The 27,749-nt window shown below is 40.7% G+C and overlaps 1 protein-coding gene and 1 long non-coding RNA gene across 2 annotated transcripts; one reads left to right on the top strand and one right to left on the bottom strand.

The window, feature by feature from the left end:
- Nucleotides 1-135: 135 nt before the first annotated feature.
- LOC148018422 (uncharacterized) lies at nt 136-1,984 on the bottom strand. The gene has a single exon (XM_087662068.1). The coding sequence runs from the start codon at nt 1,605-1,607 to the stop codon at nt 225-227; it is 1,383 nt and encodes a 460-aa protein (XP_087518194.1). The 5' UTR covers nt 1,608-1,984; the 3' UTR covers nt 136-224.
- A 2,673-nt stretch (nt 1,985-4,657) lies between these two features.
- LOC148018421 (uncharacterized) lies at nt 4,658-5,969 on the top strand. Its single transcript, XR_015687688.1, has 2 exons — nt 4,658-4,932; nt 5,301-5,969. It is a non-coding gene; the product is annotated as an uncharacterized LOC148018421 (long non-coding RNA).
- The last annotated feature ends 21,780 nt before the right edge of the window (nt 5,970-27,749 follow it).

The following is a 27,749-nucleotide window of genomic DNA, read 5'->3' as shown; positions in this document are numbered from 1 at the left end:
TTCATGATTCCCACGTCTATGCTCAATGCTTGATAGACGTTCCATATACCCCCAGGGCCCATTAAGATTGCAATATGTGTGGCTAAACATTGCATAGACCCTCAGGAGATTGCAATATGTCATGGCAACACAAGATTTCTGATTGGAGCTATCTTAGCCTCTTAAGATTTAATTTTGAATGGCACTGTCTACAAAGAATATACAAAAATCAATCCACATTGAACTTAATAAAGCCCAGGTTGCAATTCTGGCAGAGGCAAGAGTTGCCCAGAGTACTTGTGTTCACTGTGTTGATAAGAGTATTCTGAAACCTTTTCCCCTTCCACTGGATCAATGTGTTGAAACAGAAAGTCATCAAAATCAAAATGATCATCGATGTAGTTATTTGGTACACTGGGTGCTGCACCAATAGATGTTTCAAGACTCATTGCTAGAGGATCACCATAGCAACCCATTGATGAGAATACGGCCAATTCATCTTCATACTCCTGGCATTCAGCAGACTTACGAGTAGTGCCTGCAAAGGTAGCAGGAGAGCCATGAGGCAGCCGTTGACAAGCTGGATCACACTTTAGTTCATCCCAGGGGAATTCAGAAATGCCTGCTTCTGGGCAATCATAATTTCCTCCGTTGTCATTCAATGATCTTAAGAACTCATCTGCATCAAAAAACTCAGAATCATGCAGACCATCTGCTGAAAATAGCTGATCTTCTGAAGGTATTACGGGCATATCTGTGCTGGGATTGGAAACATGATCTTCAGATCTGATATTCAATGCTGAAGTCTGAGCTAACGCTGCTTGATTCAAATCCAGATAATGATTTGAACCTTCTTCACAAGATTTAATATTCAATGCTGAAGACTGAGATGGAGCTGCTTGGTTCAATTCAAGATAACGATTTAAAGCTTTTGTGGAACCAGTATCAGTTGTTGAAGTGCTCCAACTCCCATTTACAGACCAGCCATTGCCTAAAAAATCAGAAATTGATGGCTTTCTGTCTTCAACCTCACAGTCCATGGTGAATCTGCCAATGGTGTCTTCTCCTTCAGCTGCAAGCTTAATATCCTCAGAATCCGAGGGATACATCTCTTCCCCTTTGCTGGTTGTCACACAAGATGATGAGATATCAGAGGGGCTTGCAACAGCATGCTGCTGAGCCTTCTCTTTCTTCTCAGCCTTGTCATAGCATGAGGATGGAAGGATAAGAATCCTGCAGTTTGTCACTTCTGGCAAGTTCAAACGAGCACACGAGCCATACAAGATCCTAGCGGCCTCGTCGTAAGCAAGTGCAGCCTCTCGGGCAGTGGCAAATGTGCCAAGCCACAGTCGCTCCCCTCTATTTGGCTCCCTGATTTCTGCAACCCATTTCCCCCATGTTCTCTGCCGTACGCCCCGATAACTGCAATGTGAATTCTCAGGCCCTCCTTTACCTTTCATGCAGCCCTTCTTGGAGCCCTTTGCAGGCGCCTTCCTGACTTTTCCAGCCCTGGCTTCTTCCTGTAATGATTTTTGATTCTGCTCAGCCCACCAGGCCAAAATCTCAGGGACGGTGGCACAACCATGGGGACGTGGCTTGGTGGCACGCCTACGCCTGCGTGTAATCATCTTGCCTGCATTATTCAGCCCCTGTGCTGGTGCAGGTGTGGGCGAGGGTGCAGCAGGGGATGGAGCCAGTGGTAACGCAGTTGATGAAGAGAAGGAAGAATCCGTCAATCTGAGCAAGTAAACTCTTCTGTTATAGCTGTCCAATGAATCTTGCGAAAACAGAGTGAATATAGACCTTCTAAAGGTAGTCTTCCCTGAAACGGAGATGAAGAGAATCCGTCTGCGCGCAAACCCTAATCGCGATTCTTGATGATTGAATCACTCTACGCCAGTCTTATTCAACCTGGGAGTAAAGCCTGTTTTCCCGAGAAGAGACCAGAAACAGAACAAAAGGAAACAGGGCTGAGGTATATATAGGTGGTTTTGATGATGCTGTATGGTGAGACGATGGGTCTGATGTAATTGATGCGCGAAGCAAAAGAAAAGGGAACTTGGAAGATTTTATTTGATGTCCAGGCTGCACGCACAAAATTCATTCAAATTCATATTCATATTAATAATAACGCAGCATATTTCTGGAGTCATTCAGGAGCTGGACAGAAGCATCTGGAAACACGCGGCCCCAATTGCGCACACAAAACTGTGTGTCCAAGGCAGCTTCTCGCGAAGCTTCATATTTGGCATTATTATTAAATATTGAAATGAAATTACACATATTGGCCCAAAGACGGAGAAAAAAATAGAAAGAAAGAGGGCATCGGGAAAAGAAAAGAAAAGAAAAGGAGAAAATTTCTTATAGGCCCACTGGCGTGGCGCCCTCCAGGCGCCTTGTGTGCCAAGTGGGTAAAAACAAAATATCTTTTCCTACCACGTTCAACCTTCGCCCCTTTGTCTCGTTCCTTCGATTTTAAGGAAAGAATAGATAGACTTATGGCATCCCGGTGCTCTTTCACCCAAAGGGTGGATTTACGAAAATTTACAGCCCTTGGTTTTGAAGGGTGACCTTATATTCTTCTAGAAGGGAAAAAACTGAACACACTTCTCATTGCACTAACTTAAGAAAGGTACCCCAATGTAATCCCTCCATTGATGGGTGGAATTTTCCACACCCTTCTCTAAAGGGTAATACCTCTTCAAAAGGGTTAGGAACGCTTCAAAACCAATACAAAGAGTGACACAATTGCTAATAGGTTGGAAGGCTCGTCGTGCAAGTTCGAGGATTCGAAGTCTCATGCATCATCGACATAAACCAAGAACAAATGCATTACTAAATTCTTATTTCGAACAAGACACAATTCCAAATGCCCACACACATCCCCTCTTAACATGATGGAAAGTAACAAGCGAGAGCCTTGTTGGAATTGATCCTATGCATAGTGGTATTGGTCCAATCGTAGATAGGATAGCTTGCAAGCCAAACAAATAATATAGCCTAAAGAGGATGACCAATCAAGTGCTAAAGTTGAGCACTAGTGTCTATAAGCAAAGCCAACACTTGTTTGCTACTCAAACAACATGGTAAGTATTTCAAATTGTTGGATCTGATAAAGGTTTTGACATAACAATCCATCATTTGGAAGTATAGGCTGGACCAAGACATCTAAGGATAGGTTGTAGACACTACTTATAGCTAACTTTAAGTAACGAAGTGTATAAAATGTTCAATTTCCCTTTATTAACTTTACTTATCACTTGCTTAGTTCAAAAATGTGCTCTCCATAATGAACAAGAAATAAAGTTGTGCACACAATGGATAGTGTTTTCTAGACTCTAGACATTTTTTGTAAATATTGGTATATTTGACTTACTTAGACAATATGAGCTTGCAACAACCGAGTTTGCAATAAAGAATATGGTGAACTACTTTTGGTTCACACTTGAATTGCATCTATAAAGGTTATGGGAATAAGTCAAATGCCATTATTACCCATTATTGTTGGAAAAAGCAAGAAAAAAAAGGAGTTACAAGTATCACCTCACATTGAACTATGTTCGGAAAGATGGTTGTTCAAGAATGGGCACGACAAGATGACTAAGGTTTTCCCTTGATCTTAACAAAAATGCACTTATTTTGATGGATGGGCCTTATCACCAAAGGCATAAGATAGGTACCACGAAAGTGGCCATCCTTGCCCTATCATTTGCAATGCTCTACTAATTGGACTGAAAACCTCTTGGGTAGCTCTTCCTCCAATCTACCTTATTGGACCCTTTATCTTGATGGCCTGGCATCACCAAGGAACTGGTTTGCTGCAATCTAGGATTGATTGCATATGGGTGCACGAGTTGAGATCCTTGTTGCCATCCGGATTCCGGATTGCCATGGGAAATAAGATCTTTGCAAGGTGGGACCCTGCGCAAAGGAGTCCCACAGGAGGGGACGTAGTTAGGGCGGATTCACAATGGGCCAGCAGAAGTGAGTGATGTGGAACTCCTTGTCCGGGTGGAAGACTTTACATTTTTCTCCTGCCGCCGCCCTTCAATTCACACGGAGACGGCGGTAGAATGGTATTCACATTGCCGCCGCCCCTTGAATTCACAAGGAGGCGGCGGAAGCAAACAAAGTGATTTGGTAATTTGAAGGTCAAAACTAACAAAAAAATAGCAAATCACAATAAAAATTAACCGTAATTGGAAGGGGGGGGACCAATCAGTGGTCACTCGTCACTTTCAACGTTCATGAGTGAGCTGTGAACGCCGAAATCAGCGCTTGCGTGGCATCTTTGTCAGGCGGCAGCACTCTTGGGCGAGGGGGGGAGGTCGGTACAACTGCACGGCGCGCCTGCCGGGACGTGGCATGAGCAAGCCACTGCTGCCGCCGCCCACTGTGAAAGGGGGCATGCACGTGGCGTGCTCTGGTTCGCAGGATCCGAGCAGCAGCTGCTGCCGCCGGTCCTTGTGAAACCAGCCTTAGTCAAAGTTCAAGACTTTGCTTGTACGCCAAGCCTCAATGCTCGCTACCGCATGCACGTGGTTAATGGATCGGCTCACAATCCCATAATCCATTATGAGGGGCCACAATCATTCCGCCCTCTGGAAAAAGATATTTGACAATCGAGAAAAATATTAATACATTTTCGATCTGCGCACGGGAGGCCGCCCGACTCTCTCGCAACCTTTATAACCTTTGTCCACAGAGAGAGAGAGAGAGAGAGATATCCCACTACTCACAACCTGAAAAGCCTTTCTGGACTTATGTATAGAGGGATCGAGAGAGAGAGAGAGAGATTGACAGACAGACAGACAGAAATAGCATGCAGGCGTGTCCCCGGAGCTCCAAAAGGAAACATACGACGCTCAAAATCTTGCTTTGCTGAAGCTCCCGTGGATAACTGCTCATCAGAAAACCTTGCGCTAATCTGTTCCGGAATAGCGGTCACTTTCGGTCCGTTTCCTGTTTCCTGCAATACTTAGTTTGTACAGGAGGAACAGATAGTTGCAATCACCATAGTTTGTCATTATTATGTCACTATGAGCATGTCAAACTTGAATGGCGATACTTAGATTGGAGACAATACCACATATCGTCAAATATTATTCCCTAGTGGTTGCAGTGTGGGAGGTTAGGTCGAATTATTTCCTTCGGAATGACCCTGTCAGATTGTTCAATATACAAGAGGACCAACATATGATTGTGTTAAAGAGTCGATATGCCCATGTTATGCAATGTCTCTAGACTCTGAGAGGTCATATGCTTATGCTACTCATAATTAGACATTCCTCCAGAATAATGTTTTTCAAGCATTGTGACAGGCCATCGAAGATGTCAAAGGTAGCGCCCAAGCCTTCTCCCCCCATAATTGGTTCATCCAGGCTAAGGCTAATGGCCAGGCTTGGATGTAGTGGTTTACTGGAGGAGATATAGCTTTCTCATGAAGATATGAGTCACCTTCACTGTATAAGATGGTGATGTACATAAGTACAAATCAGGATCTCAGTGGTAGCTCATAGAAATAGGATGTGTTCCACATAACAGACCGAAAAATCATCCATCTAGTAGCAACCTTTATGCTTTGAGATTGCATGATTTATCTGTCTATTTGAGCACAGTTGAACAGTAAACATTGGGCTCTACTAGTGTTCAACGTATGTGCCTTGAGCTAGCATGATTTATGTCTGTTAATTTGAGCACATAGTAACAATAATTGGACTAGAGAGTGCTGATCCCAGTTTACACTGGGACGACATCGAATGAAATCTTACACAGCCAACTGCAGCAACATTCTTGAGAAGTAACATCCATAATAATGGCTGCAGCAAGATTCTTTAACTGTCACTTTTTTAATAACAAGACTTGGGCTCGCTGAACTTGCTCTCTTTGGGTTGCCCCTTTGTAGCCTACATGAAATAAGATTCCTTGTTTCCTTTATGGCACTTGTTTTGAAGAGAGAGACATTATAACTGCAGCAACATTCTCCAAAAGTCACATAACAAGACTTCAGGCTTGCTACTGTGTTGTTATCTGTACAAAAGGAACCTCATTTGCTATACGCATTGCCTTTGTTTGAGAAGAAAGGCCCGCTACTTGGTATGCTTCGGTTCTGTGGCTCGTAATTTGGTCATGGTGGTATGCTTCGGTTCTTCGAATCGTAATTTGGTCATGGTGGATACTTATGGTGGGATAGATAGGTACTAAAGGGCACTTCTAGAAAGAAGGTTACTGTGACTAGTTCAGGTGCCACTTCTCATGGGCCAGAGCCTTGTGGTATTCTTCAAGAGGATGTCTTGCATGTTCATGGATTTGGATGGGTGCAACACAGCTGAGGACTACTGTAATTCTAGTGGGTGATGTACTGCAACTGATCACACGATTTACCTACGACAAGATTGGTCATGTCAGCAGCATCATGTGTTCTGTCTGTTCAATTATGTTTAGTTGGCAATTTCTCTGGCGTGGAAAAACTCATCACCACATTTTTTAAAAAAAGGATGTACTTTTTAAATGGTGTGACACATTAATATTTGCCCATGACATATTTCGTGTTGTGGCTACTGGCTGCATCAATCATGGTTGTGTATAGTGATCATCATGATTGTGATTTTTTTGTTCATCGATAACATTGTCCTCTCTCCTGCTCTAGCAAGACTGTGTTCTAGACTGATCATGGTCTACTCTGACAAGTCTACAGCAAGATCTAGAGTCTGGGGCAGCATGAGAGTGAGCATGTGTTCGAGGAGCACAAGCTGAAGTGTTCTGGCTGAGAAATACCAGTGAAGGCTGATGATGGCTAACCAAGGGATTGTCCTTGATTGATTAGAGAAGTGCCTTATGATACAGAGTGTGGGATATTGTTGGATAGTGCACAGGGTCGGAGCATAATGCAGATATGTTGTAGACACCGCAACTTGTACAGATCCATATTGCTGCTATCATATATGAACTAGAGGATCATTTCTGCCTTTGGGTTTTTAAATCATTTTCTTAAGTTGTGCATTTAGGACTTAGTGTCTTACAAAGTGCTATGAATACTCAAAGGCAATATCTTTGGGTTTCTGTTAGATTTAGAGTTGCAATAATGCACACCCATAACTTGAAGAGGAAGAAGCTTGAGAGCTCACAACACAAAGTGTATTGATAGGTATCAATGTAGAAGATTTATAAGATAATTTGTCTAGAGTGAAGGGGCATATATACAAGGCCAGGGGAAAGACTCCTACTAAGGGATAAAGTGCCTCATCGGTCATCTCACTATTGAACTATAATAACAAATCCTTCTTGGGATTGTTTCCATGAACTAGAGTTAGTACTCCCATACAGAGAAGTGCCAAGCTTGGTGGATTTTATCAATCCACAAAGGGAGGTAAGCCCCAAGCTCTAAGAAAAGGTTGGAACTTCTCACAAGGCAAAGCCCTTGTGAAAAGATCTACAAGGTTGTCTTCTGTTGGTACATAGACCAAGTTGATCTCTCCTATAGAGAGTCTCTATAGGAGTCTCTACCTAAGAGAATGATAATGCATTTTAGTATGCTTGGTGTGAGCATGGAACAATAGTTTTTATGCAATTGCCAATATGCTCAACTATTACTAAAGATGGCAGTGTCAAATGGCCATCCAATACCCAGATTAGTTAAATTGCCAATATGCTCAACTATTACTAAACATGGCGGTGTCAAATGGCTATCCAATACCCAGATTAGTTAAAAGAAATTTGAGCCAAATGCACTCAATTATAGTTGTGAAAGTTGTAATGTACTCACTTCAAAACTTTAAGTGACCACTATGGGCTCCTTGCTCAATTATAATTGTGAAAGTTGTATTATACTCAACTTCAAAACTTTAAGTGACCACTATGGGCTCCTTGCTCAACCATAATATATGCATCAATTGCCAAGCATGAAGCAAAAGCACTTGTGGATACACAAGATTATTATAACAACTAACCCAATCAAATGTGAGAAAGCATGCAAATCTAGTGGGAATGGTTTCATTGTCTATCAATGCTTGGTACCTAAGCTATGCATAAACCTACTCATCTATGAGATTGCCAATTGCATGATGCATACATTAATCAAGTATCCAATTGGAAATACATCAAAGCAATGTATGGCATTATGAAGGCTCAACTTCAAGCTTGCCTCTGTAGGAGTAGCAATAGGCTTGTAGTCCTTGAGACCAATTTTTTGTAACAATGTTAGTGGAAAGAAAATGATCTAGTGTTACCTTATGAGAGCTTGGTAAGTTCTTGGGTACTGAGAGAGGACCTGATACCAATGCCCTATTCTCCTTAGGTCACAATATGCTTAACTTCCTCTTTTTTATACATTCAAGTATGAAATCCTCAAGTATACTCAATCAAAAGTATCTAAAAATGAAAGACTAGGCTATTGGAGTCCTCACCTATTAGTAGGTCCTAGTCCAGCTGTCTTAGGTTAGGTAGGCACGTGCCTCTATAGGAGTAGCAATAGGCTTGCAGTCCTTGAGACCAATTTTTGGTAACAATGTTTTAACATTGTTTGGCACAAAGCATGGTCAAACCAAATTTTACAATAGTTTTTCGACATGCTTTGTTTGACAGAGCCATGCCTCCATCGCTTTGCGTAAACTAAATGCCCAAATAATGTGTCCAAATATAATGTCAAAAGCCAAGTTTATATTATCCTTCAAATCAACAATGTATATTTTAGTAGTATCCATGAGCAACATGTCATTGCAAGAATCATTGGAGACATATCATTCTCATGTCTGACATACAAGGTACTCTTAGTTGGACTATTCTCAAAACCATGTGCAATCAAGTATGCATGTATTTTCGTATACCAGGTCTAAGGTGCTTGCTTTAGACCATGCAATGCTTTCTTTCTGCACACTTTGTTTTCTTGCCCTTTTTAAACAAAACCACAAGACTGTAATACATATATTTCGTCATGCAAATCACATACAAAAATGTGCTTTTAAGCCCCTTAGCAGTATTTCTTTATATTGCAAATGGTCCAAAGTACACTGAGATTTCTTTAATCTCCTTTGTTGGCCTAATGCCACTTGTTGTCAATAATGACTAGCATGTCTTCAAACCAATCTGCCCCTTGCTTTGCTTGGGCATTAGCCTTTGAAACACTTCTTGGATGACAAATTCAGCCCCAAATCTGAAGTTGGCTAGCTTGCCTCTTGAATTTCTACTAAAATGTCCCGATTTCAACCTTTAAATTCAAGTACTACAACTACAAATCTGAGCACACTTCTTGAGGGGGTTGTCAAACCCTAATCCTCACTGTAAATGAGGGTTTACAATAGAGATTCTTCAAATCTCCACCTCCAATGGTTGGAGCTGTTGTAGTTTGCTGAGAAGTTGAGAATTGGCTAGAGGATGTGAGAGAACATTGAAGAGGCAGAAATCTCATCCTTCTATCGCGAGAAAATGAAAGAAATCAGCTAATGTCTTGTCTAGACACATGAAAGCTATCACAAATTATTGGAGATCTCCAAGAATATTGTCGCTAGCAATTGGGAACTCTTTTGCAGTTGTCCCCTACTACCTGACTTCTCCTCAAGGGATGGAATGACTGCCCTCTTATTATCGCCTGTTGGAACAGCCTTCTCTCCCTCTCCGTGAGCTTCGATGAGCTGGAATGAGATCTTCCCATCCTTCCACAATCTTCTTCTCACTTACATTGGCAAGTTTAGCTAAGTGGCAGCCTTTCTAATCCAATTTTCAGCAATGTCCAGCTTTAGTAAATTAATTTTCAGAATTAAATAGCTTAATCAAATTGATTTTCAAAATTAATCAGCTTGATTAAATTAATTTTCAGAATATTAATTCTGAAAGCTAATATAATAATTCTTTCTTGCCGAGCAATATGATTAGACTAGCCAACAATTAAATTGGCCTCGCCAATTTATCATCCAAGTATTCATGAGTGTTTAGCCCTTGAATTACATTAATCAATTATTTAGTGATGAGTTTCTAATGCTATTACTGACATTAGTGGCTGATAAATTGATCTAGGACAAATCTATCACTAGGTATAGTACTTTCCAACACAACTCATTACAACTTTTATCTTCGGCACCAACCGATAGCTCAAGGTCCTTGGTTCGATATCGTGAAATAACTAACTTGCACAAGCTTGATTAGCACTTAATCAAATGTTAAGCAAAGCATCAAATTTTCATGTCTCCGTGACAATGTGTATAAGAGCGCACAACGGAAAGGAAAGTAAGCATAGACAAGAGGAGATAGAAAGAGAATGCACATGAGAGAAGAAACAATCTAATAGCAATGGCTAAAGGATAAAGGCTACGATGGTCAGCCCCAACATGTAGCTCTATGCGTCAGTGTGGGTGCCTGAAAATAGCAGGGGGATAAGAGAATAAGGAGGGTTGGCTGATCACGAAAGATCAATCATGGTGGATAGTGAGAGTGAGAAAGAAAATTGCCTATATATAGACAAATTGAGGCCACAACTAGTAATAAAGTGGTCAAGCCCAAAATATGCGCACCTAGAACAGCCGAAAGTGCCCAAAAAGAAATGCACTAATGTGCCCTCCATCTAGAGTACCTAAAGCACTAGGCAAATACTATGTTAGAGCTCCTAATGTCCTCTTTGACTTAGACTAAAGCTCACAAGCAAGAAATGACCTTACAAGATACACGATTGCTAACACCCCCTCTCAGATCTTGGATGTAGTTGAAGACCAAAGGAGATGCAAATCCGAAGGTGGTAGGAAGAGTGCCAAAGCCAATGAAGTTTGTCGATGAAGAATGCCAACAAGGAACAAGACCCCCTCTCCAAATAAAAATGCAATCAAATGGACAGCCACTAGAAGCCAATGAAAATGGAGAGGCCTTGAAACAGATCACTCCTCAAAACTTGAGTCAACGATGGGTGAGCCAAGCCTTTGACCCAATTGTGAGATGATGGTGAGGAACTATTAAAGACAAAATAAGCAACATAGAAACAATAGGGACCAAGGGCCCAGCCACAAAGGATGAGGCACGAAGGCACCACCATGAGAGGAGATGGTGGAAGATGGGATGGAACCTATGGGGTAGATGGTATACGATCTCGAATAGGTGCAGCAATGGAAATCTACCTTGCATGGCCTTGCACAATGGAAAAGGAATGGAGCATATATAGCCCCCTCTTGGCAACGTGTCACTAGAGGGGCTCTTGTAGAAAAATCCTTAGCAGAGACAACCTACTATGGGAAGACAACACGGGTCCTGAGTCTAGTAAGGCCATAAACTAAGAAGATAAAAGTGCAAGTTCTGAACACGTAGGGCCTTTAAAACAGAGCTCAAGGGACGGTCAAACAATAAGGAGAAGGTGCTAACACTACTATAGGTATGGAACAGACGTCACTAACAGTGACGATACCTATGACAGACGAAGATCCTGCAACAAATCACCTTGGGGAGTCATATGACTCAAAGCACCACTGTCAATGAGTGAAGGCTACTCAAAAGTCAAGGCAATCGAAGAAGGATTCTACACCTTATGAATGTGTAGAACCAAGGACTCAATGGTAATAGCAGGTGATGAAGTAGAGGTAGACAAAGGCTCTGATGTAGATCCATCCTTCGCTCCTAAATGAAGGTGAGGGTATATCCTCCAATACTTCTCCTTGGGGCGTGATGTCTTCCCATAATGAGGGCATGTAGGATATCCACGGACCACAATGCTTTCCCTCAAAATCTGTATTAAAGTCAAAAAGGGACTCTGACTTATTCTTCTTTCCTTTCTTTTGCTTTGTCTTGTACTTATAGGTAAGGTCACAAAAGCACAACTATGCACATGGGCTCCACAAAAAACACCGTGATTCTACTCAAGCACCATTGGGACTAGCTCCTTCCAAGTGAGTCTTTCGACTATGAGAAGTGAGAACACTAGTATAGAGGACATCATATGTCAACGACGGCAGATGTGAGAGAAGTGTCATAGCTAGGTCTTCCAAAGAAATGTCTTGACCAAGGGATGCAAGCTCATCTCGAATCTCCTCCACTTGAGAATGTGATCCCTCGTTGTAGGGAAATTTGCGAAAATAGAAAGCTATCGTAACTTCAACTTGAGAGAGATTTGATGCCCAAATGTTTGGATTGAGTAAAAAGATGCCAATCTCTTCCAAACCTTTGCAACAGTGCGAATACGACTTGTGTGTATCAACACAAATTCAGCACAACTCTAAAAGAGAAAAGGGCAAGTCCTAACATTCAACCGATCTTGTAAAGCTATGGAATCAAGGTCACACCATCACGAGGATCCATGATAGGTCGAGGTATACGGACAATAACAAAATCCCAAAGGTCGTAGGTATCAAGGATGTCAAAATAACAGGTATGCCCTAATATCATGTCAAAATATGCAGCGAACTAAAGAGAGTAGGGTTTGCAGGGAGAAACATAGTGTGTACGGCAAACATTGAGATGCAAGAGAAACTTAGAAAGCACAAAAGAAGAAGTTAATGCATTGAATCAAAGCTAAGTGAACAAAAGCTTATACAACAAAGCCAAAGCTAAGAAATGACTGCACTATCTTGTCTGAATCACGTTGTAGCACTTGAAGGTAAACAATACAATGAAGGGAGTGAAACGCAGTCCTATAGGCACTAGACAATCGAAGTAATCACTGGAAGGTGAAGGATAGTTGTTGAGGGAGTGGAATGCGGTCTCTTGATGTCATCGTAGATGAGGAAGGGGATCGTGATCTCTATGAAGTGCTTGGCAAGAGGGCGGCCAGCTGAAGGCTGAAAAACAGCTTGAGAAAACCTTGTTGATGCGAATTGCAGCCTCCAATATGGTGAGAAGGGCTAGAAGGAGCCGAGAAGGTACCAACTGCCAAATGCAATAGTAGAACACCGCAATAAAACGCACACAACAGTAGAATGCCGTAGTAGAACGCTGCAATAAAATGCCAAGTAAAGATGGATGTAGAAGCTTTGAACCATAATGTCCTCCTCATGGCGTGTAAATGGCACTCCAGAGGATGGAGAAAGGAGAGAGAAATATGAAAGAGAGTGACATTGTCAGAAGAACAATGAGGAAGAGTGACTGAACAAGTGTATAAATGTGTGGAGAGGTGGCCTATAAATAGGCCTTAGCCAATCCAGGGTGGCTCCCCACTATGTGGGTGTTCCATTGGAAAAGTGCCCATAATATGGATGCCCAACTCTTTTTGGGGTTGTCAGTGCGACATCCTAAATGAACTGACTATATTGAATAATTGGTTTCTCAACACCCCCTCTCAAGTCCAAAAAGGGATGAAGAAAGAGGAGTGATGAATTTTCACCAAAAAGCTAACTTGTAGTAAACAACAATTAACAAGATGAGCTGTAGAATTTAACTCCACCTCAAGAGAGAGGCCACTAGCTCCCCAACTCTGCTAGAAGGAATTTGAAGGCCTCATCACCAAGTCACATTGAACCTCCAAGGTCTCGATCTAGGTGGTACCTGAAGATCTTGGGTATCATTAAGAGAAATGATTGCTTGAAGACCCAAAGAGAAAATGGTAGGTGAAGAAGGAGACACCCCTTCTAAGGCTAGAGATCCCTCTGCTAGAGATGGGGAATCTAAAAACTCATGGATCATAAACTTCAAAACAACTAATGACGAAGAAAGTGCGACCAACTGTGCCAAAGAAGGTATCTGGGGTGCCAAAGATTTCAAAGAACTCTAGATGCGGCCTCTCAAACCGGAGTAGGCGACAGTGGGGAAAAGAGAGACTCACGTTGAGCCAAGGGTGGGCGACAACCGCTATCTCTCAATGGAGTGGACTCCGGGGCTAAAGTAATGGAAGGTGTCAAACAGCCACTGTCTCTTGAAGGATCCAACTGATGAGAAGATGGTATCCAACAATCACTATTTCTTAGTGGAGCGGACTATAGATCCGAGGACCGTGGAAGCCATTGTACTTGAAAATAGGTGAGGGGAAACCTCCACTAGCATTGCGATGGTCTCCAGGAGGTTGTAGCACCAGTCGATTCTCCTTGTGCTTGGGAGGATTTAGTGCACATTGGATGTGTCTTATTGCCTTGAGCATTAAAATCTGATAGCCAATGCAAAATAAACCATGTCAAGATAACACATATGCTTTGATACCAGCGAGAGAATAGGGTTTATGAGGAGAAACATAGAGTGCATATGGCAAACACTCAGAGAGAAGACAAACTCAGAAGACACAAAAGAAGAAGTTGATGAAGCACTGAATCAAGCTAAGTAAACAAAAGTTGATATACTGGAAGTGAAGCTCAGAAGATGACTGCATTGTCCTATCTGAATCAAGCAGTAGCACCTATAGGGAAACTACACAATGAAGGGATCAAAAGGCAGTCCTCCGAGCAATGGGCTATCAAAGTAATCACTAGAAGGTCAAGGATAGCTATCGAGGGAGTGGAACGTAGTTCTCTAATGTTGTTAGAGGTAAGGAAGGAGATCAACAACAACAATCCATCTCTATGAATTTCTTGGCAAGAGCCGCCAGTTAAAGGCTGAAAAATAGCTGAGATGAATGCAGTCTCTAGTATGTTCAGAAGTGCCTGATGGAACCAATCAAAGTTGCCAAGGTGCCAGCTACCAAACATAATAGTAAAACATCACAGTAGAACATAGCAGTAGAACGCCGCAATAAAACATAGTAGTAGAATGCTGCAATAAAATGCCAAGTGGAGATGAATGCAAAAACCACGAACCGTAATGTCCTCCTTGCAGGGTGTGAATGGTAGTGGAGAGGATGAAGAAAGGAGAGAAGAATATGGAAGAGAGTGACAAAATGTCATAAAAAGAATGAGAATGAGCGGCTAAAGAAGTGTATGAATGTGTGGAGAGGTGGCCTATACATAGCCTTTGCCACTCTAGGGCGCCTCCCCACTGTGTGGGCGCCCTACTTAAAAAGTATCCATAATATGAACACCCAACCCGTTTTGGGGATATCAATGCAAAACCCTAAATGAAGTGACTGTGCTAAATAAGTGTTTTCTCAACAAAGGAGACACTTGATTCGGCACACCATAGAGAGTGGTCTTGTGAGGATACGCAATGAAAGAAGGAACAAGAACAAGGACAGAGAAAGAGAGCAACTCTGCAAGAAAAGAAGAAAAGAAGTTTACATTGAACAAGGAAAGAATGTTGAATACAAGAAGAGGATTGATCAGCCTCTGCACACAGCCCACACCGTCAGTGGTAAAGCCCAAGTCTGAAATATGTAGGACTTCTGAAGGGAAGCTAGAGGAACGCTCAAGCAATAACGGCAAAGTGCCAACACCACTAATAGGCATCGAGCAAATGTCACCAAGAGTGATTAAACCCACATATGGACGAAGATCTTGTGGCATAGCACCTTGTCAATTCATATGACTCGAACCACCATTGTCAATGAGCCAAGGGCTCTTTGAAGACAAGTCAACCATTGAAGAAGAATCCTCAAGCGCATGGATATAAAGGAATATGGATACATGGGTAACAACTGGTGTAGAGGTAGAGAAAGGCTCGGATGATGTAGTTCCATCCTTCACTCCCGAACAAAGGTGAGAGTACTTCTTCAAACATTTCTCCTCTAGATGTGTCCCCTTTGCACAATAGAGACATTTAGGCTTCTCTCAATAGGAGTCAAAGCCTAAAGAATTCTCCTATTGTTTAGCCTTGTACTTTCCTTTCTTCTTCTTCCCCCATCCCGAACCGGCAAGAAAAGCTTTGGTGGAGAAGGATCCATTGGCCACCTCTTTCACTCGCTCATCATGTGCTAAAACATGTGGGGCAAGCTCCTTCCATAGAAGTTTCTCACGGGTCCTCAATGCAAGAAGGTTGGTGTAGAAGACATCAAATAGTGGAGACGGCAACTGAGTCAAGAAAATCATGGCCATATCCTCTAAAGATATCATCCTACCAAGAGATGCAAGCTCATCCCTCATATCCTCCAACCTGTTGATGTGGTCCTTCATGGAAGACTCATCAAGAGCAAGCATTCATAATTTCGTCTCGAGAGTAATCCAATGGGCAAATGTCTTCGGATGGTACAAAGAAACAAGCTTTGTCCACACCTTTGTTGCTTGCCACAACTTGGGCACATGCACTAGGATAGAATTCTACAAGTGCATAAAGAGGAAAGTTTGAGCTCTAGCGTTGAGCGGATCCCATAGGGTTGCACAATCCATCAATGATCCCACTTTGGAATTCTCCACTACATTGGGAATTGGGTAACAAACTCCCAAAGATCAAAGATATCAAGGATGCACTACCTTACATGACCAAAGCAAATAGTTTGAACCATCGAACGGGTCTTCTTTGGGCAAAGAAGGGTATATAGGCACCTGTATAGAGGGTGCCATAGGTGGCATTTTGAGACCAGTAGAACGCGCCTTTGGTGAAACATGGAGAGAACGGGGAGGAGAGGGATCATGTACAAACAAGCTAGGTGACCTCTATCTTTCTTCACGATCATTGTTGAGCGGTATCTCCATATGCCCTTCGCAATAATCTCATTGCCATTTGGAGGAGTGATGAGAATGCTCCTCCTTTGAATCATCAAAGCCTTGAAACTAGTTATAAGACATCTTCAATATCCTCCAAGACACCCACAAAGCCCAAAATCTGCAATAGACAAGAGAGATCAGCTACAATCACTAGACAGATAGACGCTCCACCTTGCCAAGATATGTTGTCGCCCAACCCAGAAATCTTGTCGCTTGGTGTAGAAGTGTTGTTGCCTATAGCCACAAGGGGTCACCTAATGCAAAGGATGCTGCATTTGCAGCAACAAATGCAAATACAAACACTTGCGTTCCAGCCTAGGGTGGTCAAATCTGCAACAATATCCACTCTCTTTTCTCGTTATGCGATGATATTATCTGAGAGTGTGTAATGAAGAAGGAATAGGAACAAAGACAAAGAAAGAGAGCAACTTTGCAAGAAAAGAATAAAAGAAATCTGCACTGAACAAGGAAGGAATGTTGAATACAAGAAGAGGACTTACCAGTCCTTACATGCAACCCACAGAGTTAGTGGGGGCACCAGATCACGCTCTTGATGAAGGTAGCACAAGAGAGGAAGGAGAATACCGAAGTCAAAGTGTGCACATGCCAAGTGAAAGATAAGAAGATGAAGATGACCAAACAACTAGAGGCTATAATTAGTTTAAATCCCTAAATTTTGGTGGACCTGCACCTAGGGGCCCAAAATGTGGGCCTACAATCCCACTGCATTAAATGTAGTCGCAATATATTGACATGGCATTACAAGGCAAAAAAATCCCAATAAGGATGCACAAAATGCAACAAGTGATGGCAGACCAGAAAATGCAAATACTACTTGGGGAATACGTGCAAAAACCGGACTAAAGGAGTGTATGCACAAGAAGGCAATGAAATGGCTGCTCTAGAGTGAGCTACCTCCTCCATCAAAACAAGTGACATACACGTCGGAGCTCCTTGAGTCCTCGTCTAACGACTCAGATTGAGGCTCACAGGCAAGAGATTACAAAGCACGACAATCATGACTACTAATAGATTCATCCCATCCAGCTTCTCAAATACGAGTAGAAAGGGTAGAACAGGCATTGCTCATGAGATGCCATCAATGCCAATCAGGGACTGAAAGCCTCAAAGAATATAGAGGGAAAGAATAATAGGATGGTGGTCAATCTGAACGCTCCTAAACCACACAATCCCCCAAAGCATACAAGTTGGCCATAGATGTCCTTCAAGAGTACTAGCAAGAAAACAAAGAAGATGTTGCCACTAGGATGAAAAGCAACCAATAAGAGGTGCCCTAGGAGTAATTGGGGTCAATCGCGCTGCAGTTCAAAAGAAGACTGACATCAGCAAGATGGACAGGGAATATCAGATGCCGAAAGGAACACAATGTTGGGCCAAAATGGCTGGTTGCTAAATGCAGATATACAAAGGGTGATCTAGCTTGTTGGAAGGTATAGGAATGATCAAAGTACCCACTGAAGTAGTAATTTGCAATAATTGCAGATAACCAGCCAAGAAGAGATGGGAAGAACACTCGTCTCCGGCCACCCATCACATGGAGAAGGTTTCCCTGGTCAGAAAGAACCAGCCCATCATAAAACGTTGCAAATAACGAATTCTGGTCGTCCAACTTGTGTGGCAGCTGCCCTGGAATGAAGAAACAGCCCTGGTGCAAAATGCAAGTAGGAATAGGTCTGCTCCTGATGACCTTGCAAAAAATGCGGGTCTGCGGAGGAGAACAGCCGCCAGATAAGGCAGAGACCTGTAGAACACTCCTGTGCATGAAAGTCCACCTTATGACTAGGTCACCCAGCTTGTAGGATGCCATCCAGCAAGGGAGGAGGTCTTGGAAACCAAAAGACAGATGATATTGAGATCTTGCCACCTGAAAATCAGTTTGCCCAGCCTGTATGATGCCACCTGGAGAAGGACCTAGACACCAAAATGCAGGCGTATAAAGGGCTGACTATGCTGAAACAAGGGCCTGTCCAGCAGAAATGGAGGCACCTAGCAGAGGACACCACCCTGCTGTAAACACAAAGTTTCCAGCTGATGTGATGAGAAACAGGCCACCCACCCTGATGTAAAAACATGGATCTGCAGTCCCCCAATATGGCAAGCAAAAGGCTGGTACCTAGAATAGAGTGCTCCTCTTCATAGACCCAGTCTCCCACGCATGGCTTTGATACCATGTGAAAGTGTGCACCAGAAAGGAAAGTGAACACGAAGAGGAGAGAGAAAGAGAACATAGGTGAGAGAAGGAAGAATCTGACAGCAATGGTTGAAGGATACAAGGTTGCAACGGCCAGCACCAACACACAGCTCTATGTATCAATCTAGGTACCATATGGCAGCATAGGGATGAGAGAATGAGGAGAGCTGGCTGATCATGAAGGATCCATAGTGGATAATGAGAGTGAGAGGGCAAGCTACCTATATAGGCAAACTAGGGCCACAACTGGTAATAAAGTGGCCAAGCCCAAATTATGGGCACCCATGACAACCTAAAGTGCCCAAGAAAGAAATGCACTAATGTGCCCTCCATCTAAATTGCCTAAAGCACATAAAATGACAAACAAATACTATGTCAAAGCTCCTAATGTCCTCATCTAACTCAAATTGATGCTCACAAGCAAGAGATGACCATACAAGACACACATGACTGCTAACAATTTGTGCATAAAACAATGGGAGTTTGGCTGTGGCCAAGCAGCTTTAATCAAAAAATGGTTGGTTGTCACTCTAGAGAGCCAAGCTCTACAATCAATCTCCTCAATCATACAACCTCTTAGTTATGTACTCCATCTTAATTGCTTCTTTGCGTGAATGTAACCCTCTTTCTAGATTTAAGCATATAAATAGGACAAAACCTTCAATACGGATTGACAACGGGAAAGTTGGGGTCTCCACATAATAGAGCTTAGGATTGCAATTGTAAGAGATTCATTCGAGTTAGGTATTAATGAGCCAAACTAGCTCTAGTACCTAGAGGCATCCACTAATGCAGTTTGTTTCCAATTCTAATTATTCATATGCTCTCTATTCAAATTAAACTGATACTTGATGTAACAACCTTAATCAAATTTTTAAATTTAAAACAAAAAACAAACAAAGAACGAACTGTCGCTGACGTCGTCTTCGTCATCAACACCACCATCATAATCGACGTCATCATCTTCAATGTGAAAGGCACGAACGTGATCTCCATGGCCATTAACAGTGCAGAAAGGTCAACCTCCTTTGCTAGGAATTAACATGATGTTGCAAGCAATTTGGGCAAAGCTCGAATGTGGCACTCCAAGCATGCTAGATAATGGAGAGAGGCAAAGGCTATATAACCCTTGGAGGCTTAAGCCTATGGAATGTTTTCTTTTAGCATTGTGTTGCTAAGTAATATGCGAGAGAGGGGGGGGCAGGCATGATAAGAGGGAGTGAGCAAGAGATACTAATAGAGAAGGAGCTAGCGAGAGGGAGAGTGAGACGGGTAGTAGTAGAAAGGGAGAGAGGGGGAAAGTGTAAAAGAGGAGATAGAGGACACACATAGAGAGAGAGAGAGAGAGAGAGAGAGAGAGTATGGAAAATAGTAAGAGAAATCGAGAAGTGTGCATAGAGTGAGTGAGAGATCAAAGGTTGTGTAATTGGTTCATGCTCAAGGGTCGTGTGTTGATTCACGCTTGTCGCTACCATCGTACCCAAATTACCTTGCCACTCTCTTCGTCTCCATGCACATACTTTAAAGTAAACTCATATATCTAATTTATCTATACCACTCTCTCTTTATCCCCTATCATTATCACTTTACCCTTGTCATTCCCCTTATTCTCTATCTAGGAAATACATAAGAAATGCCTTCCAAAAATCTATCATAATCTTATCACTAAGCCTACCCTCCTAAGCCAAATTTCCCATTACTCAAACCCCACCTACACTTCCTTCGAATGCATTCTCCTACTCATCAGAGGCTATAAGATCAATGACGACACAAGAAGAAGAAAGCAAAGAGCGTACCGACAAGGTGGTCCCTTGTTGTCCCTCTTATTCTCTATTTGGGAAATACATCAAAAAACCCTTTCAAAAATCCATCATAATCTTATCACTAAGCCCCTACCCCATAAGGCAACTCAAACCCCGCCTACACTTCCTTCGAACTTATTCTCCTACTTACCTCTGTTTGAGGCTACAAAACCAACAAAGATTGAAGAAGAAAGCAAAGAGCATACTGACAAGATGGCCCCTAAGCGAATAAATATTGGAGCTATACGAGGTAGCACACGTGAGCACATCCCCATTCTGCAACCAAAAAGTCCAAGTTATGTTTTCATATTTTAAAAGGACCTTGTCTAAATAATTGTAGAAAAGCCTAGATCATTACATCATTGATCTAAAAAAATCGTAACTACTAGATAGTCCAAGATTCTTGTTGATACCCAAGCTGCCGAGTAGAAGGATAAAACACTGGGTAGGTAGGAGGATATTCGACTAGAATTGTCCTCCCATGATGGCACCTCGTCTTTATATACAATATCCTTAAATAAATCCAAAGCTTTTTTCCATACTAGTGATGAATTATGGGTTTAGATAATTCATTGTGAAATCTTTAAATTTAAACCTAGCCACCTCATAGAAGGAATTGAGAAGGATATTAGCTTAACCTCACTAGGGCAAATGTTAATCTTTATATACAATATCCTTAAATAAATCCAAAGCTTTTTTCCATACTAGTGATGAATTATGGGTTTAGATAATTCATTGTGAAATCTTTAAATTTAAACCTAGCCACCTCATAGAAGGAATTGAGAAGGATATTAGCTTAACCTCACTAGGGCAAATGTTAACAAGTATTTCACTAAGACTAAAACATAAGGATTGATCATCTAGGAATAAATCTTGATGCTCGAATAGAGGCATCACTCATTCATAAAGTGGGTTAACATAGTAAGAGACCCAAAAATCATGGCTTGAAACTATGGAACATATGTTTGCAAACTTAGGGCCTATATGGGCACTTATATACAAGAGTATTTATCATATTGTTTGTTACACTGAAAATATTGTTTGAAAATGCTTGTGATTTCTAAAAAGAATACTTAAATACATGTTGAGCTTATGGTTGAGTGCAGTAGGCCTTCCCTAAGGATATTGTGCTCCCTCTATACCAAGGAAGTTGGTTTACCAATCCAGATTGCTATGATCGACACAAGATACGAGAGGTCTCTTTGTAGGGACTTGTCCTAGGCTAGGAGGCGCCAAGGAGCTAGGGGGCTTTAGTTGTACTTCCTTGGGTGTACTAGGAATAACATACCCCCTACGAGCTCAAGTAGATCTCCCAAAAGGCCTTGATGTTAGTTGAGGGCGGATGTGGTGGTTTATTTTGGCCTTTGGGCGAAGTCCAAATACAAACTAAACTAGTTATTGAAATACAAACCATAAAATTTGAATAAATATTTTCTTTTCAAAAATATTATTTTTCTTTGTATTCATATTCATGCCTAAATTACACAAATGAACATTGTTCAAAGGGGCTAATTAATGAAGTTGATTTGTATATGTCTAATTGAATTGTGCTAGATTAATTAGAACACTAAAGAAAACCCTTAAGGAAAGCAGTGTAAAGAAATGCTCTAAACACAAAAAACACAAAACCAATCATATGACAAAGAACAAATTGATAACACAAAAGATGGGGTTAGGGTAACTCAAAAGACAACGAACATAGAGAATATCGAAGTGAATGTGTGCTAAAAATATAATGCTCATGCAGTAAACACACTCTGTAGTGAATGAATATTGAATCTCCAACTCATGTGTCTCAAGGACCAAGGTAGAGGTAATGAGTTGGAGGTGTGTCATACTCGGAACAAATCTCAAAATGTAGCAAGGCAACCTCCAAGGGTTGAATACCAACAAACACAGCTATGGAATCTAGATGTGATACAAATGGACAGTGAAAAGAGAGAAAGACTAAAAACACACTTAATTAAGGAGAGAGAAACTATTGCAAGCTGATGATGTAGCAGACTGACGACAGCAAAATGCAAGTCTGATAACGTGGTAGTCTGTACAATAGCCATAGATCACAAACGCAACAGTTCAACAATTCACAAATTGCAGACAATGTGGTTGATCAGCAAACGTAATAAAAATCAACGTAGACTGCATGATGGAGGCTAGAAAGAGGCGCCAAATTGATGTAGACAGCAATGGGTAGCTTCAAATGAGATGTCCTCCGCAAACGAGTTGTGGATAGTAAAGCTAGGGGGGTTGAGTCTTGCAAAACCGAGATTGGAACGAATGGAGAGCAACCTACATATTTATAGAAAGTTTTGGGATCTCATATCATGCACTGTTTTAAAAATCTGTCGAACTGCGCACCATTTTAGGGTTTTCATTAATTAAGCATTTTTAGAGCTATTTAACTATTTCAGTATGTAATGCCTATGCTAGCTCAACACCCCCTCTCAAGCCAAAAAACTAAGCTAGAAAGGAAGGCCAATCCAAAGTTTTGAGTGTTTTAGTTTGTATGTGTGTTTATCCCAAGGTGTCCCACCCAAAGCAACCAGGGCATAAAAAACAAAGGGTGCATGATGGTTGCCTAGTGGTCTACCAAGGCTACAAATGCAATGGTTATATTACCACGAGAGTCCGAGTGGTAACCCCAGAGAGGCCAGGGCATCATACAAAGGGTGCACGTTGACTATCTAATGACCCACCAAGTCTTGCAAAGGCGGATGGAGCCACAATGAATTTTTTTTCTTTTTGTGATAATGATTGTTTCAAAAAAGGGGGAGGTGGCACTCGATTAGGTAACAAATGGGAGACTAGTAGCCAAACCCAAAGTCTTTCACAAAATAAACAAGCTATCCCTACCACCATTGGATATCGATGACAAAGAAATAGGCTAGTGGAGGGTATAAAATATGGTGAGTATGTGGAGAGGTAAAAAAGTAGGACGGTAAGCTAGTAAGACAAGCAAAGGGAACTGCCTTTAGAGACTACCATGAAATGCTGCAAATAAGGGGTATCCAAAGTCGACCACTTCAAGGTGACCGAAAAGGGATAAATATGCATAGATGCATATTTATATAAGCAAAATGCTGAAAACATGTGAAATCAAGAGCCTCCAAGGTGGTCTTCAAAGAGACAATGATAAATCTTGAGAAAGAAGCACTACCAAAAGATGCAACCATGAGGAGTGCCAGACAATCCAAGTCTTTGCTTCAAGCTAGGCTGTAGATCATGTAGAAACAAATGTCAACCTGCAAAAGGAAGCAAAAATGACATAAGATCACAAAACATACAGACCTTAACTTCAATAGCAAGTGCAACTAGATACGATATACAAATATGAAAAGAGTCCTACTACCTAAAGGTAGGCACGTGAAGAATGTAAGAAAGTAAAAGTAGAAATGTGCAACAGAAAAGGGAAGACAAATTAGAGTGTGTCCTGCAAGGATCAAGTGATGTGTAGATGGGAAGTGGTAAGGGATCACAATCAGTATCAAAGGGATTTGAATCGAAGGAAGGCTCCAGAATGTGCTGGGCTAAATGGTCTCTAGAGAAAGTGGACCCAAGTGCTTCTAGCTACGTACTCAAAGGAGAGGGCAACTTTGAGTTACCTATAGTAGTCTGTTGTATTCCTATATGAGACACTACAATCCTATTATGCATTCTGCATAGATTAGGAATTGCAACACTTTGGCAATCCTGCCATTGCCATCCTAAAGCTCTGGTTTCAAGCTCTATGAAAAACAACTTTGTTTTATGGAAGAAAAACGAATTTCCTCTATGCAGTTCAAAGGGTTTCTATGTGTATAATCTGCCATTACTTCTCTATATCTTTGGTTTGAAACACCAGCAAAACCGACCTTGTTTGATGGTAGAATTTTGAATTTTCTGTGTGAAGCAATGATACATTTCATACAGCAAGATGATGTAATTCTATCATTGCTACCTCTTATATCTCTAATTTTACAACCTAACCAAAAAATGCATTTATTTAATGTCCAAAATCTGAAATTTTTTGTCAAAGCTTGAAAGCAATGACATATTGCCTGAAGCGGTGATATATTAGTTGAAGTAGGATGATGCAGTTCACAAGGTTAATTTTGCATTTCTGGTTGTATGATAGACCATTACTCTATTATTTTGTCTAGAAGCAAGCCTCAAGAATTGAAGAAGCTAATAGCAAAGCAACAATAGTAGAAGTTTTAGGAAAATGCAAGAGAAGCATGGAGATTTTCAATCTTGGATGAAAATAGAGTCAAATTGTTCATAGAGATATTTCAAAATGCAAGAACTATTGCAAGAATACCCTCTCTATAACAAACTCTAGCTAAATCTAGTGAGAAAGAGGAATTGATATATTTTGCCTACTATAGGAAACCTATACAAGATTAACAAGAGAGCATTTATATTTCATTCTTAGTTTTGAAGTTTAAAATTTCCATCTCATTAATTGTGATAGGTAAATCAAAGGAGAAGAAAAAGAGGTGCAATGTTTATTTTGAGTCTGGACATACTTCAAAGAATTGTTTTTATGTTTATGGGCCCCGTGAAGAAGAAAAATCCTCCAAGTATTTCTACATGTTTGATTTATGTAATGAGTTTGATGGTATCCACAAGAAGTTTTCATCAGCAGCAAAGAAGGGTTCAAGTTCAAAGATGGATAAAGGATAGGAGAAGTTGGATTCTTTTGAGGATATCCTTCATCATGCTTATGAATGGCATGATGATCGTGAAGGCAAGACAATCAGGTTTTATTGAAGTGTTAAGCATATTGGTAGATTTCTTATAGCAATTGAAAAGCTCAAGAAAAGATATGAAGATGTTTTGGATTCATATTTCAATTCAAGTTCGAGTGATGATGATGATGATGATTGGTTCTCTTTACCCATGGACTTGCCAAAGATTGAGGTAAAAGGAGCGAGGGAGGACAAGAGCCAAAGAAGCCAAGAATCCTCGACTGCCCCAAACCCAACAAAGCAGCTTGCCAATGGAATTGTGGATCATTACACACTTTGCATCAATAATCTCAAGGTATTTTTCATATTTTGGTATTTTTCAAACTATCATAATCAATCTCCAATCAACTTTAATCAAGAAAAAAACAAGCCAACAATTACCAACAATGAAGAGAATCGGATAGGTCATCAAGAAGATCAATTATGTATTCAAGAAGATGATGTTGTCATGGATGATAAGTCTTGAGGATTATAGCTTTCATAATGAAAATGTCATTGTGGATGATTTTCTTGGTTCTCTTGTTGATAATAAGGAAGATTGGTAGCTATTAAGTTGGATTTCAATGAAGGAAGCTTGCAAGAACGTGAAGTGTAATTAACCGTAGTGTAAAATGCACCATCTTTGGATGTATTTATTCGGAATACCGATGTTTCCATCATGCAATATAATATTTCAAGTCATTGCATTGCTCAATTTGAAGAATAAGTCAATTGCCCGCTATAAGATTTACATTATTACAAGCTTAGCACTGTCATTCCTCTGCAGAAAGAGTAGGATTGCAAGATTGGCACTACATTTCCTTTGCAAGAGTTGGGTGAATATCAAGAATCGAATAATGTTGTCAATCTGCATGATTTTTCCGAAGTTCCACATGAGGTACACTCTATGATTCAATCTCCAACTAAGATGATTCATTGGCTTTCTGTTGAGCTTAAAAAGGAGAGAAATGTGACAAAACGTTGCAGCAATTAAAGCTTTGTCTATTATTAATCAACTTCAAGAAGAAAAAACATTACTACAATAGGAGGTTTCTCAAGTGAAGAATGCGATGGATTTCTAAGTTTCTCATTGTTTTGAAGTAATGCTATTGAGGAGTTATTCTGCAAAAGGATAATGAAATTGTTGGTATGCATACTCAATTGGCATTTTCTCCTACTTTAAGTCAAGATGTTATTCTTCAGAATCTCTATGCATTGAATGATCAAGTTATTGATGTTTCTCTTTAGACCAATATTTCTGAAGTGTTTGAGGACTCTGATCAATCTATCATTGAAGTTGAAGCATCTGAAAGTATGCAACTATCTACACTGGATATTTATGCAATTTATGTTATAGCAGTAATTGTTGATGTTATTTGCATGAAAGTATTGATTCTATATGATGTGGATGCTTGTAGCAAGAGTATGTTATAATTTTCTATATCAAGAAGTGCTCCATTCTTTTACATGCAAAGTGATTTTTCAAGTTTGCAAGAGATTTCAGCATATCATGAGTATTCAAGTCTACTGAAAATGTCAAGAGGATTATAGAATGGAATGCAAGAACCTAGATTTCTATAGAATGATCTACAAGAACCTAAATTTTAGCAATTCCTATAGCAAGACTCTAAATTCCTACAACAGCAACCAAACTTCCTGCAGCAGCAACTTGGCATTCTTCCTATACCTACAACAAGCTAAAAAACAACAAAGAAGTGCTGTAGCAACCTCAAAAACAACAAATATAACAATACCATGATGATCACTGGTTTCAAGAACTTAAAAATTAGTAGATACAAGTTATTGTGGATTATCTTACATACTTTTCTTAAAATGCAATGTCTTATTTAAGACCCAAATTGTGTGGTACATTGCCATACATTTATTATGTTGAAAATGCTAGAGCATCATCAACATATTTTCGAGTCAATGTGGTTATTCTTTGCAGTTTGAGTGATAATCTATTTATTTTGTTATGGTTCTATATCTTCATTCTCTATGATATATCATGGATGCCATTGTATATGATGAGTTCTCAGTCGTGGTATATTGCATTGAAATGATTGTACTATACAACTATGGCTCATTACTTGTGAGCAGTTGAAGACACTTTCATTCTAGCTATAATGCAAGGAGGCATTATTAAACCTACAATTAATAAAATTAGGCTTTGAATACTAATTCAAGTTAACTATAATGAGCCACAGAAGGATTCACTAGTTCAGCAAGTAGTGGGAATCAATTTTGTGTAAGTTATTGCTATAGTGTGTGAAGCAGCAATGCAAAATTCTATGGCTATTATGATCATTTGCCAATTTTCTGAGATAAATAGTTTTCAAACTTTGACAATACTTCATTGCACTTATGTTGGTGACATTTTAGTATTGGCACTAGTAATTATTTGTCTTGAATGGGCAAAACAAATGTCTTTCCTGTTATAGGAAACCACAATCCTAATGAAGGTAATTGCAGCCTTGCTATGGGGTAATTGCAACCCTGCTATGGGAGACCGCAACATTGTTGCAAGAAAAAGGGCTATTGCTGTAAGAAACAATGTTACTGTAACAAAAAATAAGGTTAC

The sequence above is a fragment of the Lygodium microphyllum genome, chromosome 21 (genome assembly GCF_053477565.2).
Source record: "Lygodium microphyllum isolate KBCC chromosome 21, Lygodium_microphyllum_v1.1.10, whole genome shotgun sequence".
Taxonomy (NCBI): Eukaryota; Viridiplantae; Streptophyta; class Polypodiopsida; order Schizaeales; family Lygodiaceae; genus Lygodium; species Lygodium microphyllum.
Note: the sequence above shows the minus strand (reverse complement) of the source record. Positions and strands in the feature narration are given on the sequence as shown.